This window comes from Zalophus californianus, chromosome 9 (genome assembly GCF_009762305.2).
Source record: "Zalophus californianus isolate mZalCal1 chromosome 9, mZalCal1.pri.v2, whole genome shotgun sequence".
NCBI lineage: Eukaryota > Metazoa > Chordata > Mammalia > Carnivora > Otariidae > Zalophus > Zalophus californianus.
In genome coordinates this window covers 54,717,147-54,731,700 of record NC_045603.1, presented here as the reverse complement: position 1 = coordinate 54,731,700, position 14,554 = coordinate 54,717,147, and the positions used below count along the sequence as shown (strand labels likewise).

Genomic DNA, 14,554 nt, shown 5'->3' with positions numbered 1-14,554 from the left:
CAAAATGGAGCAGTTCCTCATCAGATATCTCTTAGAATGGGAAGAAATCAAGCTCCCGAGATGGTGCTAGTATTCATGAAGTTTATAAATGTCTGGCAAAGCTATTGGATGGAATATGAGAGAACAGACATGAGCCACCCCAACCAAGGAACCCAGTCATGAGATTAATCAGATCACAAATTGTGAGATATTTGAAAGAGGCCCTCTAGACCATTCAGCCACAGAGAAGTTAACCCAGACAAGAACCACCCAGTTCAGCTTGAAAATTTTAAAATAATAAGTGTTTGCTCCTTTAAAACACTAAGTAGTTTCTGGGTAGTTTATTATACAACAAAAGCAAAATGATAGAAGAATAGAGGAATTAGGTAGTACTTTGGGGTTATCTGTTGATTGTTTGGTGGTGTTGACATTTTGTTTTGCTTAATTTTTGTTTTGTTTAATTTGTAAACAGTCTTAAGTGCTACTGAGTAGAGATCGATCTAGAAAACACATCATTATTCCAGGAAAGAGAAGTGACATTTCTATCTAACACTAAATAAATGGTGTTTAAATAAGAAAACCGAATGTGAGAAGATAGAGTATAATAGAAGGAAAAGAGGAAGGGATTGTCTTATTAGACTTTGGTGTTCAGAAGCTGAGGTAAGAATTATTTGTTATCTTTTCATTTTGTTGTGAGGTAGGTTAGGGTCATCCACTGATCCTGAGTGAGAAAAAGCTGATTCAGTGTTTTGAGAAGAGTAGGAAAACTATTAAATATTGCTATGGAGAGTAGAAGCAGAGCTGATCAGAGGAATACATAGGAAATGACAGTATCCTCTGGAAGTATGAAACAGCACTACAGCTGAAAGTTTATTTCACTTTTGTGATTCTTATTGACAGAAAGAAAATGCAATGTATTAATCATGAATAAAATAGGAATAAAATAAGCCTTATTCTGTCCATATGTAAGTCTCAGAGGATGTAATGAATACCTTTGAAGTTTGAGCAAGAGTTGCTCTCACTTTGCCTTGGTTGAAAGGCCTCTCGGTACACTGTTCTTTTAATGTCTAATTCTAGACTCCAAGCCTCAAAGGAAATTATTTTTGTCATTTTTACCCATGGTCACTAATCTACATTTGATAGAGCATTTTTAAAAACAATCATATCAAAATTTTAAATTTTTAGAGATTTCTCCCTAAAGTTTTAATATGGGCACTTTGTAGGAATTAGTGGCACTACTGATTGATCTTTGGTTTGCAGTTAATGCAAGAAAAAACAACTATGAATAATGACAATAGAAACTATGGTTTAAGAAGCCAGATATTCTAGATATCACTGTTTATAAATTAATGCACACATATACACAGATACATATACCACATACATGCACACATATTCTTTTAATTCTCACAATGTAACAACATATTTTTTTACTCATAAACATGTTGAGGGACAGGGAGGATCAGTAACATGTCCTAGGTTACACAACTAGTAAGTGGCAGAGGCGGACGGCAAATCTACAGAGTCTGGTTCTAGAGTCTGTGCTTTTACCTACTAGGCTGTTTTGCCCTCGCAAGGTTCTGGATCATTTTCAGCATGTGAGATTAACATATTTACAATAGACACAGATTGCCAGTGCTATTTGACAAACATATTAAGTTATCAAAATTCAGACCAATGATATCTTTCTACCAGGCAGAAGCTATTTTGAACCAAACACAGAGTTAAGTGTATGAATACAATTTTTTAGTGATATCAACAGAAAGAAATGTATAGATAGATTTAAATGAAAGGAATCATTTCAGTATTTATTTTTTTCAAACTCTAGTTAAACGTCATAGGAATGTAGAATTCATTATTCACTGGCACATAATTAGGAAATGATTATATAAATAGATAAATGTGTATAATATAAGAGAAAGGTGTGAATAGCAACGTGTTGCATAAGGATGATAAACCTGAAATAAAAGATACTAATAGTTTTTGTCCAACAAGCTCTTATGTTTTTTTCAACAAACTTTTATGTTACTGAAATCAGTAATTAGACATTTTCAAATCTTCAGTGATAGAAGTTCAAGCAAATTTGTGTATTTATGCACATTTCTTTTTTTTTTTTAAAGATTTTGTTTATTTATTTATTTGAGAGAGAGAATGAGAGAGAGAGAGAGAGCATGAGACGGGGGAGGGTCAGAGGGAGAAGCAGACTCCCCGCTGAGCGGGGAGCCCGATGCGGGACTCGATCCCGGGACTCCAGGATCATGACCTGAGCCGAAGGCAGTCGCTTAACCAACTGAGCCACCCAGGCGCCCTTTATGCACATTTCTAATGATGTTGAAAGCCTAGAGGGGCACCTGGGTGGTTCAGTTGGTTAAGCGTCTGCTTTCCGCCCCACATTGGGCTCCCTGCTCAGCAGGGAGTCTGCTTCTCCCTCTCCCTCTGCTGCTCCCCTTGCTTGTGCTCTCTCTCTCTTTCCCTCTCACTCTCTGCCAAATAAATAAATAAAAAATCTTTAAAAAAAAGTCTAGAAAAATGTAATCACAAAACTGTTGTGGGGAATAGGTTGTAATAGTTATGCAATGGTTCCTAAAAGAGAAAAAATACTATAATAATAAAATTATTTTTCTGATGACTTCTAGAAATTCTTATTGTCATTCAGACAAAGGTCATTGATTATCCAATAGTCAGAAAAGCTTATGGGTCTCAGAATATGTCAGCTAAAGTGAATCTTTTTAAAATATTGTAATGTTGTCTTAATATGTCCAATGGGATAAGAAGGATCTCTTTAATTTATTTTTTGTAGGTAAAATTGAAAAAAGAAATGGAAGAAAATGTAAATGATAAGTTAATATTTCTGCTTTGGATAGTTGTATAAGAATAGCCAGGGACTATGTTAAATCTTCCTGTTTATTTAATGAAGAACAAAGTTTAAGCTCATGTTGTGAATAGTCAGAGCCTGTAAAAATGAAAAAGTAATATGTACTCTAAATACAAAACATGAGGTCCTTAGCATGTAACATTTGTTGAAGAGGGTTTGACTATATCTCATAAAATATAAGTAAAATATAAAACAAACATAGAAACTACCATCTCATTTGAAACTTTGGAGTAAAAATATTTATATTTAGATGTTGGCTGAATTTAATGATACCTCAAGAAGTTAATTTCAATGTGTCAGGTAAGGCAAGACTGGAATGAATTGATTACACTAAAATTCCCCAACAACTTTTATTTTTTGTTGTTGTTATATTTCATGATAGTTGATGAAAGGGATCAAGTTCAGAAGTCTGATAGGGCAGTAATGAAAAGCAGTCAGTGTCAATGAAAGCATTTTGTTTCTCATGTTTTTGTTTTGGAGAGAGTTCCATGGACATGTACTAATGCTTTTGTCACTTTCCTCCAAGCAGTTATCACCTTTGCTGGTGAAAACAGGCTCCACATCATTTAATTCCTCCATCAGCAGAGAAGTTTTTGTCCGTGACATCCCAACACTAATCACTTTGCAGCAGTAAGGAAAAGTTTAACAGGAGAAAGTACATGGCATTTTTATAATGTTATTACTCATGTTTCCTAATAGTGAAAACCTCTATGAAATAAGCACTTATATATTCTTATTAGTGCCTAACAGTCTTAGCTCTATTTGGTTCAAACATTTTCATCCAAAACTTTGAGGAAAAGGTTAGGCAAGGTTTTACTGTTACTTTGAAATTTGGCACACAACTACTATCCATTTATTATGCATGATTCTGCTAATGAGCCGTCTCTCTACTAACAAATGAGTAATTGCTTCTTCCTTTAACTTTTTTTTTTTTTGCTCCACAATTAAACATAAAATACCTGAGGAAGAAACTACATAAGGAATATCAAATGTATCCAAAATAACTCAGCATAAACTAAGCCCCAATTTACCATTCCCAGCTGGGCTCTTCCCATTACCTGTCTGTGTTCTGCCCAGTTCGGACAATTTGCCATTACCTGAAATACGTCTTGCACTTTTTAGTCTCATTATAGCTACAGTTGTCATTCCATCTGCTACAATATCCATTTGTCAAAAATCTAGCCTTTCTTTAAGATCTGTAGTAATGATTTCCATGAAATCATCTCCAATCATCATAATGAAAATATTTCTTCTGACTCTGGTAGCATTGTGTAAATATTTGATGTGATGTGATGAATTAGAATTGATTCTTTACATAGCGTATACTCTACTATTTGCAGAGGTCTTTGAAGGTAGATCATTGCACCTTCATACCTCATCTTAGCCAAGACCATCTTCCACCAGCAACTACTCAACTCACCAGCTTTCTACACATATATGAGTTAGCCCAGTCAAGATCAGCAAGATCCAGCACAGGTTATACAACATTTTGTGATGGCTTGTTTTACAATAATAGTAATTGCTGTAGCAGTTGATTGCTTTTATAGGTTCTGTTCAGTCAAACTGGCTTTATTTCATCTGTCTTGAAAGTTGCCATAGTATATCCTCATCACTATTTCTCTTGACTTTCTGTTTTGATGTCGACGTTAGTTCTATTAGAAACAAAGACTACTTAGATATGATCCTTAGGTCTCTCTGATAATCTTATATCTCACTGTGGTCTTCTTAAAATTTCTTCCAAGGATGGTAAAGAGCCTTTATTTACTAAACCTTTTATTGGTGGTTTTCAGGTATTTCAGCTCTGAAGACAAGTTAATCAAGTGATTCACATATCTACCACATATTTGAGTGCTTATGCTGGTCAGAAGCTCATCTAGATGGCTGAGGTTTAAATATGATGAATGATCCTTGTTCTGGGGATTTGGGGATGAATGTGGTACTTATTACTCCTATATTATAGAGAGTAAGAGATGTGCTCTGATTTCATATTGTCATATTGTTAACTCCCAGGTCAGTCACTTACAAAGAGTATGTACTTGAGCTATTTACTTCTTTCTGACACATACGATGAAATTAATGGAATTAAAAATATGAATCTGAGAAATGAGGATAACAATAGATGCCATTGAAGATTACTTTGAAACTAAAATTGAAATAATGAATGCCAGGTACTAAGCATAATACTTGGCACATGGTGTTCAACAAATATTAGCTATTATAAATAATTGTATTTCATTGTGATAAATGGCATATTAGAAGTGTGCAAAGGTATTATGAGAATAAAGGATAAAGTATTCTCCCTAGAAGGCTCTGGTAAAGCTACAGAGAAGAGATGACATTTGACCTGGAACTTAGAGAATGAAGAGAAATCCAGGCAGAAAAAGCAGGAAAGACCATTTCAGATGAAAATACGAGAATGACCATAAACAGAACAATATGCTTGGGTGTGATGAACAGTATTCTGTTTCTAGAATATAAGACATTCATATTGATCAAGGGATAGAGATCAGTTTTACTACTTTGAAATTGGGGAAGTATAAACATAAACAACTTAATGACTGTCTGATGAACACATACTATGGACCAAGGACTATGTTGAGCTCTTTGGCTGCAAAACCTCAATGATATTGTGACATTGTAGTAAGTAACATTATTCCATTTGTTGGATGAGATATTGAAAAACAGAGATTCAGTTCATTGCCTGGGGTCACTGTATTGCCACAGCAAAACTATTATAGACACATGGTAAATTCATCTTCCTTGATTTGACCCGAGGATTTGAACCCAGGTAATATGACTTCAGAGACCATACCACATTCTGGACCATAAATTTTATCTAATTAATTAAAAAATCAGAAAATCTTCTGCCTACAAGAGTCCAGCAACTAACATACATGTATGATTCTAAATAACAACAACAAAACAATTGGAGAATGTTAAGAGCTCTGGAACAGGAGAATGTGACCCAAGACATTCAACTTCGAATTCAAATATTTTCTTAGGTGAATGAAACAGTCCAAGGATCATACTTGCCCAGCTGGTTAGTTTTCAACTATGTTAAGCAGCAAAGTATCATGTAAAAATTTTAAGTCGCAGAGTGATATGATGGGTTTTACAATTTAGGAAGTACAAATAAGGCGGGATTGGATTGGAATGGGAAGAGGTTGGAGAGAGATATGTAAAGGAAAATTCAAACAAGGAATTAAGTTCTGGCCTGGAGCATGGGCAGTGGGAAGGATTAAAGGTGACAACCCAGAGACCTTTGCTATCACCTAATGAAACCAGCCTGTCATTTTGTTGAAAAATAATACTAGGGAATGAAGGCACTCCAAGACAGCCTTTATTCTGTGTATTAACAATACAATCTTCCTGGGAACTACCTTTTAGGTAGGTATTAGGAAGACCTCAGTACTTATTGACTTTCTCTAGAATGCCTTGCAAGAAGTGTCACCTCATTCTTTTTTTTTTTTTTAAGATTTTATTTATTTGTCAGAGAGAGAAAGAGAGCACAAGCAGGGGGAGTGGCAGGCAGAGGGAGAAGCAGGCTCCCCGCTGAGCAGAGAGCCTGATGTGGGAGTCAATCTCAGGACCCCAAGATCATGACCTGAGCCAAAGGCAGACACCTAACTGGCTGAGCCACCCAGGCATCCCATCGCCTCATTCTTACAAGTCCCTAGGAGACCATAGAAGCACAAAGATAATTCAGGCATGTAACCAAACATGAATCTGTGCCAAAAATAAGTCCCAGAACTACCTGGGTTCAAATTAGAGCTCTTCTACATGCTAAATTTGTTCTATACTTCTGTTTCTGTATATGAAAAATACAGATTTTACCTTCCTCAAAAGGCAGCATAAAATGACAGGAATGGACAGCACTTAGCACACAGCATGGCAAGTGGTAAATACCTAATAAATATGTAAACCATTTTTGCTGTTATTTCTATTATTTCTAAAACCAGCCCATATAGACAGAAATGATAGAAAGTAATGGAAATGAATGGCATTTCTAGAGTATATAAAATAATTTAATATGAAGACACATAAAACCAAGAAAAGTTCCCGTCTGATAGAAATAGAGAAATAAAATTTCCCTGAAACTGTTGTTTAATAGATGTTAAGTTGGAGACACTTGGGTGGCTCCATCAGTTAAGTATCTGCCTTCAGCTCAGGTAATGATCCCAGAGTCCTGGGATCGATTCCCTCATGGGGCTCCTTGTTCAGTGGGGAGCCTGCTTCTCCCTCTGCCTGCTGCTCCCCTTGCTTGTGCTTGCTCTCTGCCTCTCTGACAAATAAATAAATAATCTTTTAAAAAAAATGTTAAGTTGGATAAGAGAATTAATTTTTAAAAATCTCCCTAGTTCTTTCTTCACATTTTTATGTTTCTCCTTCTGTAAGTCAGAAACACGATCTTTTAATCTTAACTTGGCACAGCCCATTGTTGGATAATCAATAGATAATATGATTTATTAAGACACATTATGGTTTTCATGTTTTGGATGACATGCACATTATTTGTTTTAGGATGTTTACAAGATTATGTTCCACTTTTTTATAGGCAAATAGTTCTTTGGATTTCAGAAAAAGGGAATTGAATTGTTCTACAAAAAAAAAAAAAAATAGCTTTACCCTTTCTCCTTTAAGACAGAACTGACATCATGTCCTGGACTCTGTCAGCGTGTCCTAACAAAACGAACATGAAACTAAAACTAGGAATACTCTTATCTGACACTTTCTTCATAGGGATTTATATTAATTTGAGGAAATTCCTTGATCTTCTTTTGACTACTCATCCATAGTAAATTTGATAGCTAAGTTTATTCACTGAAATTCTATAAAATTTTTAACCTAATATAATGCTTATTATTATTAAAATGTATGCATTGGATTCTGTATGTGATTTGTGAACAAAAATTGTATGTGAACAATATGGTAGTGTCAGTATTAGGACTTACTATATCAAAAACATACTTTATGTTTAATAGAATCAGCTTCTCAGTGTTGGAGAAGCATATTTAAACCCAGTTCTTTGCCTCTACAGGTAGAATAGTCAAATAATTCCATAGAAATTACATAATCTTAATCTATCAAAAATATTTCTAACTTTATATTTATTTCAAACAACATAGAAGCTGATTCAAAGCAAAAAATGATAATAATATGGCATTAACATGGTATATATGCTTTAAAGAAAAGGTCACTGCCCAAAGCCCAGTCATCTTGAATTTCATCAAATATTGGAAAAAGTGAATATCTAAATTCTGGTCCATTATGTCCACTGGGGAACCTACATTTGGACTAGGGCAGATGTTTGTTGATTTACAATGAATAATGCATGGAAGAAGCAAGGTGCTTGAATTTTCTCACTGGAACTTACTTCCACTTGAATAGTATATAAGCAAACAGAGTTGCTGCCTATTGAGATTTTTCTATTTGTAGACTACCTTCAAATAGATTTTTGACATCAAGAGCAAGGAATATTTTGGTCCTGGCATTTCAGTGTGCTCTTTTTTCTTTCCCTTTTTATAGGAATAACAAATTATCATTAGCATTGCTGGTCAGTAGATAATAGACCAAATGCAGTGAGAGAAAACTTTTCCAAGGCTTATCTGCCCTATCATCTCTAGTATACAATCTCAAACTATGAGTCAGAGGAACACAAGGCAAATTTTCATGAAGCATTAAAGCCCAAGTCATGCAATGTGATGCTCTACTAAATGAAAAAAGAAGCAGTTGCTGAGTTTATTTAATGAAACCCAGAAACTCATGGTTTGAAGAATTTTTCAGCAGTATGTGCATACAAGAATGCATATATTCATATTATATATTTACATTAAACTCATACTTTATTACTTATATGGAATGTTAGTTGATTAAGAGAAAATAGGGAATAACACCAGAATTAGACATTTATGTTCTGTTCAGTTATTCCTGATTAAGAACAATACACATTTAGGTGATAATTTGGGTACTTTATACATTAAAAACGGTTTTTGTTGAAATATATGTATATTTTTTAAGATTTTATTTGACAGAGAGAGACACAGCGAGAGAGGGAACACAAGCAGGGGGAGTGGAAGAGGGAGAAGCAGACTTCCCGCAGAGTGGGAAGCCCGAAGCAGGGCTCAATCCCAGGACCCTGGGATCATGACCTGAGCCGAAGGCAGACGCTAAACGACTGAGCCACCCAGGCACCCCTGAAATATATTTTTAAAAAGGGCAATCTTCCCTTTCAATTTCACTGTATTTTGTTATTTTATTGCTAATTTTATTCTGCATATAAAGACTAAACCAGGGTTAAAATGAAAAACAACAGGCAATTCAACTATGAGGTCCCAGCTTCTTCGGAGTGCTGCTCGGTGTCTGTGGGCTGGCAAGGTTGTCAGCCCGGTCCGCCGGCACCTAAACTGCGGAAGCCTGCCGCTGGAGGAGCTGTTCGCTCGCGGCGGACCCTTGCGGGCCTTTCTGGAGCGTCAGGCAGGATCTGAAGCCCAGTTGCAGGTCAGGGGTCTGAGCTGCTGGCGGCAGCCAAACTGCTGAGCGAAAAGGAGCAGGAGCTGCAGGAGACTGAGCACTTGCTACACGATGAAAATGAGGACTTAAGGAAACTTGCAGAGAATGAAATAAGCTCATGTCAAAAGGAAGTAACTCAGTTGAAGCATCAGATTATTTTATTTTTGTTTCCCTCAGAAGAAACAAATGAAAATGATTTGATCTTGGAGGTAACTGCAGGAGTTGGGGCTCAGGAGGCAATGTGGTTTACTTCAGAGATGTTTGATATGTATCAGCAATATGCTGCATTTAAAAGATGGCATTTTGAAACCCTGGAATACTGTCCAAGTGAAATAGGCAGCCTTAGACATGCATCTGCCAGCATTGGGGGTTTAGAAGCCTATAAGCACATGAAATTTGAAGGTGTGCACAGAGTACAAAGAGTGCCAAAGACAGAGAAGCAAGGCCGCATCCATACTAGCACCATGGCTGTAGCAATATTGCCCCAGCCAACTGAGATTAATCTGGTGATTAACCCGAAAGATTTGCGAATTGATACTAAGCGAGCCAGTGGAGCTGGAGGACAGCATGTAAATACCACGGACAGTGCTGTCCGGATAGTTCATCTTCCAACAGGTGTTGTTTCTGAATGCCAACAAGAGAGATCTCAACTGAAAAACAGAGAGATGGCTATGAAGAAGCTGCGTGCGAAACTGTACAGCATGCATCTGGAAGAGGAGACAAGTAAAAGATACAGTGCTAGAAAGATTCAGGTTAGAACTAAAGGAAGGTCAGAGAAAATAAGAACATATAATTTTCCACAGAACCAGGTCACAGATCACAGAATAAACAGGTCACTTCATGATCTTGAAAGTTTTATGCAAGGGGAGTTTCTGCTGGATGAACTTGTACAGTCCTTGAAGGACTATGCTGATTATGAATCTTTAGTAGAAATTATTTCCCAAAAAGCTTAAATTGATTTATTATTAAAGACTTTTATAGCTTAAAAAAATTAAAAACAACAAGTGATAGTATGTGAGAATCATCCGTGTAACAGGTACCGATTTAACTCTTACAGAGTCCCCTGAAGTAAGTACTATTATATTCGTATTTTTTAGATCAGAAGAATGAGGTACATGGAGATTAAGAAGAGTGTCAAAATTGCACAGTGAGAATTCAAGCTCATGTGGTCTTACTTCAAAGTTCATGTTCTTAACTATTATATTTTACTACCTTAATATTGCAACTTGAATTGCACCGCTTTTCTCACATGTAGCTTTCAAGAATGATGGAATACATAGAGAAGAAAATAGAAAAGGAAAGCTCTTATAAAGACAAGTTTCAAAGCAACATGGGAGAGGAAATTAAGTCCATGCAATCAAAAATTATAATTTTCAAGGATTTTTGCAATATCCAGAAATTAATTTTCTGATCAGTAGTAACCATTAATCTAAATGTTTGCATTTGCATATTTTGTTACCTTCTATAGTCTTTACACATGGGGTGGGTATTTTTCTGATATCTTGAAGAGTCTACAGATGTCTGATCCACTATGTGAAGAGAAAAATTTAGTAAATCTGATAGAATTAATTTTCTAGATAATTTAAAAAATTCAATGAGTTTTCAAACTAGTGGAAGAAATGTAATTTATTGTGAGAAAATGGTGATCCAATACATATATTTTTAGCAGAAAAGTGCTGCCATGTAAGCAGTTGATTAGTCTGATTATTTATTGGGCATTTATTGGAGGAAAGAAATAATTAGAAAATGAATCTTCATTATTCATTCATCAATCTGTGATATATTTTAAAAGCCTCCTTACTACATGTAGGCATTGTGCTCAGCATTTAGGATATAAAGGAGAACAAGAGAGAGACAGTCCGCATTTTCATAGTACTAATAATATATCTCAAAGGAAACCATTAGAATGGTACAGTTAAGAGATGATAGAGTTCCAACCTAGGATAACAGATTAAAAGGAAGTTCAGATTTGAAAAAGGTTAAGGAAGAAATGCCAGGCCTTGGGAATTGAGTGTGAAAAAGGAGAGGAATAAAATCGACCAAAAGGGAACTTGAAAGAAAATATTTTAAAACATTCTTATCTAAACATTTCATGACAAATTAGATCTAAATGGGATACATTACCAACATAAAGCACTTCTAAAAGTAACACTTGGCATTATACTTATCAGATTCTAGAATCACTCCATTTAAATCAAGTCAAAACAGTTACTCTTATAATCAGTCTTCTATTATATATACATTTTTTCTTGACAAATTTAAAGTAGTCTTACCCTGCACACACCACTTGGGTCTGGAAGTCCGTAAGAGAAATAGCACAGTTTCCCACCAAGGGAAAAGCAAAGGGGAAAATCGAAAGAAAGGGCAAGAAAGCTATCAGAGGAATAAAAATTGTGCAGGGAAGTATCACATACTCTGCCAATCTGTAAACATAAAATCTAAATACAGTTTTTCACATTTGAATTTTAGAAAATAGAGATAAACTGGAAGGAATGTGAGAACACTGGAAAATTTCACAGATGAATGAAGACTAGGAAACGTCATCCTAAAGTTCCTAAGGCAGATAAGCATCTGAAAATAATTTATTACAGAAACCAAAAAAGAGACTGAAAGCTAGTAGGACTGGGAAACAGTAATGCCTAGAGACCAAAAACATGGGCTTTGAAGCTAGACTACCTGGTCTGGAACCTGGCAATACTACTTACTAGCTGTGACCTTGGGTAAATTAAGGGTAATTAAGAAACCCAATTTACCATAAAGTAATTGGTATATGACTTATGGAAATGAAAACTATAGTCTACCTTTATTTTCTTTATTGCTATAGCCTGTGAATATTTATATAACTTATTCTTGTCTTCTTCTTAAGTATTCACTGATCTTGTTGTGTAAGATGTACTATGATGCTTAATTTTATGACACGAAGAATACTGAGTTGAGAGCATGTCAGAATTATGAGCAGTAGGTTATAATACATTGTGGATAGGTGAATGTGCTTTGGACAGAATGCAGAATGGTTGCATTAAATTAGGAAGAAAGAGTTTTAATTATGCAAAGAAGTCTGTATATGGAGGTTGGGCAGCCAAAGTGGTAAACTGTATTGGGAAATTTTACTTGTGACGTTGGCCAGTACTGGACACTGTGCTCTGCTTCCTTCAGACCTTGGCATCCAGCTCACCAGTATGTGACTAAAGCTGTCAGTCACATGGTATCACTTGGAACAGTAAGCCTGGAGTAAATATCCAATTCTGACTCTGGTGTTAGTAACCCAAAAAAATCAGTGACAGTTTAGGATTCATTCCACCAGTCATGGCTTTGACTGCCAGAATCCTGAAGACACTGAAGGTGGTAACCCTAGAATCAAAAAGCCCATTGGTGCTATATTAGGTATCTCATGAGGGTGGTTATCCAGCTGTAACAGTCTTCTGTGCCCCATCATAAACAGTGGTGTTCTGGAGGTCTTTGGAAAATTTCACTATGTCCTCAGATTTTCTCTCTTCCCTTCCACTTTCTATGCTTGTTTTAATAGGACTTCCATAGATTCTGTGAGCTTCATGTTATACTTCCAATAATCCATCTTTTAACTACATTAATTTGAATTCATGTCTGTAATTTGCAACTAAGAACCATGATGACACACACATTGAGTAAGAACAATATAAATGGATTGGTTACAAGTTGAAAATAAATCTGAAAGTTGTAAAATAACAAAATTGACTATGCAGGAATATAAGTGACCAGCCCAAGATTTCCTAACAAACAAGATAACAATGCATAAGTAAACTCAAACAAACATTTATGTAAGTATTTTAAGGTCATTTTTTTTAAAAATTAAGACTTTTGAGACATACAGAGTGCAGTGATTTACATAGAAATGTAATTTATAAAATTGCATAACTATAAAATTTAGACATTATTTTAAAGATGAGGAAATGTATTTTCTAAACATAATTTGTCTAGAAGTAACATATTTGCTTTCTTCAAAAGTATAATTTGGAAACTTGTAAATGACTTACTTCTTTCTTTTCACTCTTCTTTACTTCTGATAACTGCTATAAGTCCACAGACTTTATAACCAGTCTTTTCTTCCTGGTACATTTAAAGGTTTTATTTTTCCTATGGTGGTCCAAAATTACATATATACTTTGGGACTTAACAATTTGGTAATAGTATATGGTGTAAACCAGTAAAATAAGAGTGGACGTGATCCACATTAACACTTCTGAGAGTGCTCAGGGTCTTCACCCTCAGCCCAAGATCTTGTTGTCACTGCTTGTAGTTATCCCAAATTTCACGAGTCTGTTGTTTTGTTTTGTTTTTACTTTTAAAATGTATTTTTATTGTATTGTAGTATAATTAACATACAATGTTATATTAGTTTCAGGTGTACAACATATTGATTCAATTCTATACCTTACTCAGTGCTCACCATGATAAGTATAGTCACCATCGGTCACTGTACATTATTACAATAGTATTGACTGTATTCTCTATGTTGTACTTTTCATCCCCATGACTTACTTATTTTATAACTGTAAGCTTGTGCCTTTTAATCCATTTTATCTATTTCACCCATTTCCATACCACCTCTGCTCTGGCAACCACCAATTTATTCTCTATTTAAGAGTTTGTTTTTTGGTTTGTTGTTTTTTAGATTCCATATATAAATGAAATCATATGGTATCTGATTTTCTATGACATATTTTACTTAGCATAATACCCTCTAGGTCCATCTGTGCTGTCACAAATGACAAGATTTCATTCTTTTTTATGGCTGATTAATATTCCGTTATATATATATTTTTTATCTGTTCAAGGACACTTGTATTGTTTCCATATTTTGGCTATTATAAATAATGCTACAATAAACATGAAGGTACATATATTTTTTGAATTAATTTTTTTTCTTTTGGGTATCTACTCAGTAGTGGGATTACTAGATCATATGGTATTTCTGTTTTTAATTTTTTGGTGGGGAACCTCCTTACTGTTTTCCACAGTAGTTGCACCAATTTACATTTTCACCAGTGGTGTATGAGGGTTCTATTTTCTTCACATCCTCACCAGTACTTGTTATTTCTTGCTTTTGTGATTCTAGCATTGCAACAGTATAAAGAGATATCTCATTGTGGTTTTGCTTTGCATTTCCCTGCTGATTAGTGATGTTGAGGACTTATTCTTGGGTCTGTTGGC

The 14,554-nt window shown here is 35.2% G+C and overlaps 1 protein-coding gene across 1 annotated transcript; it reads left to right on the top strand.

Annotated features, from left to right (window-relative positions):
* The first annotated feature begins 9,178 nt into the window (after positions 1–9,178).
* LOC113922721 (peptide chain release factor 1-like, mitochondrial) lies at positions 9,179–10,317 on the top strand. The gene is given in 2 exon segments (XM_035721835.1): positions 9,179–9,359; positions 9,362–10,317. Coding segments are annotated over 2 exon segments (1,137 nt in total).
* Positions 10,318–14,554: the final 4,237 nt, after the last annotated feature.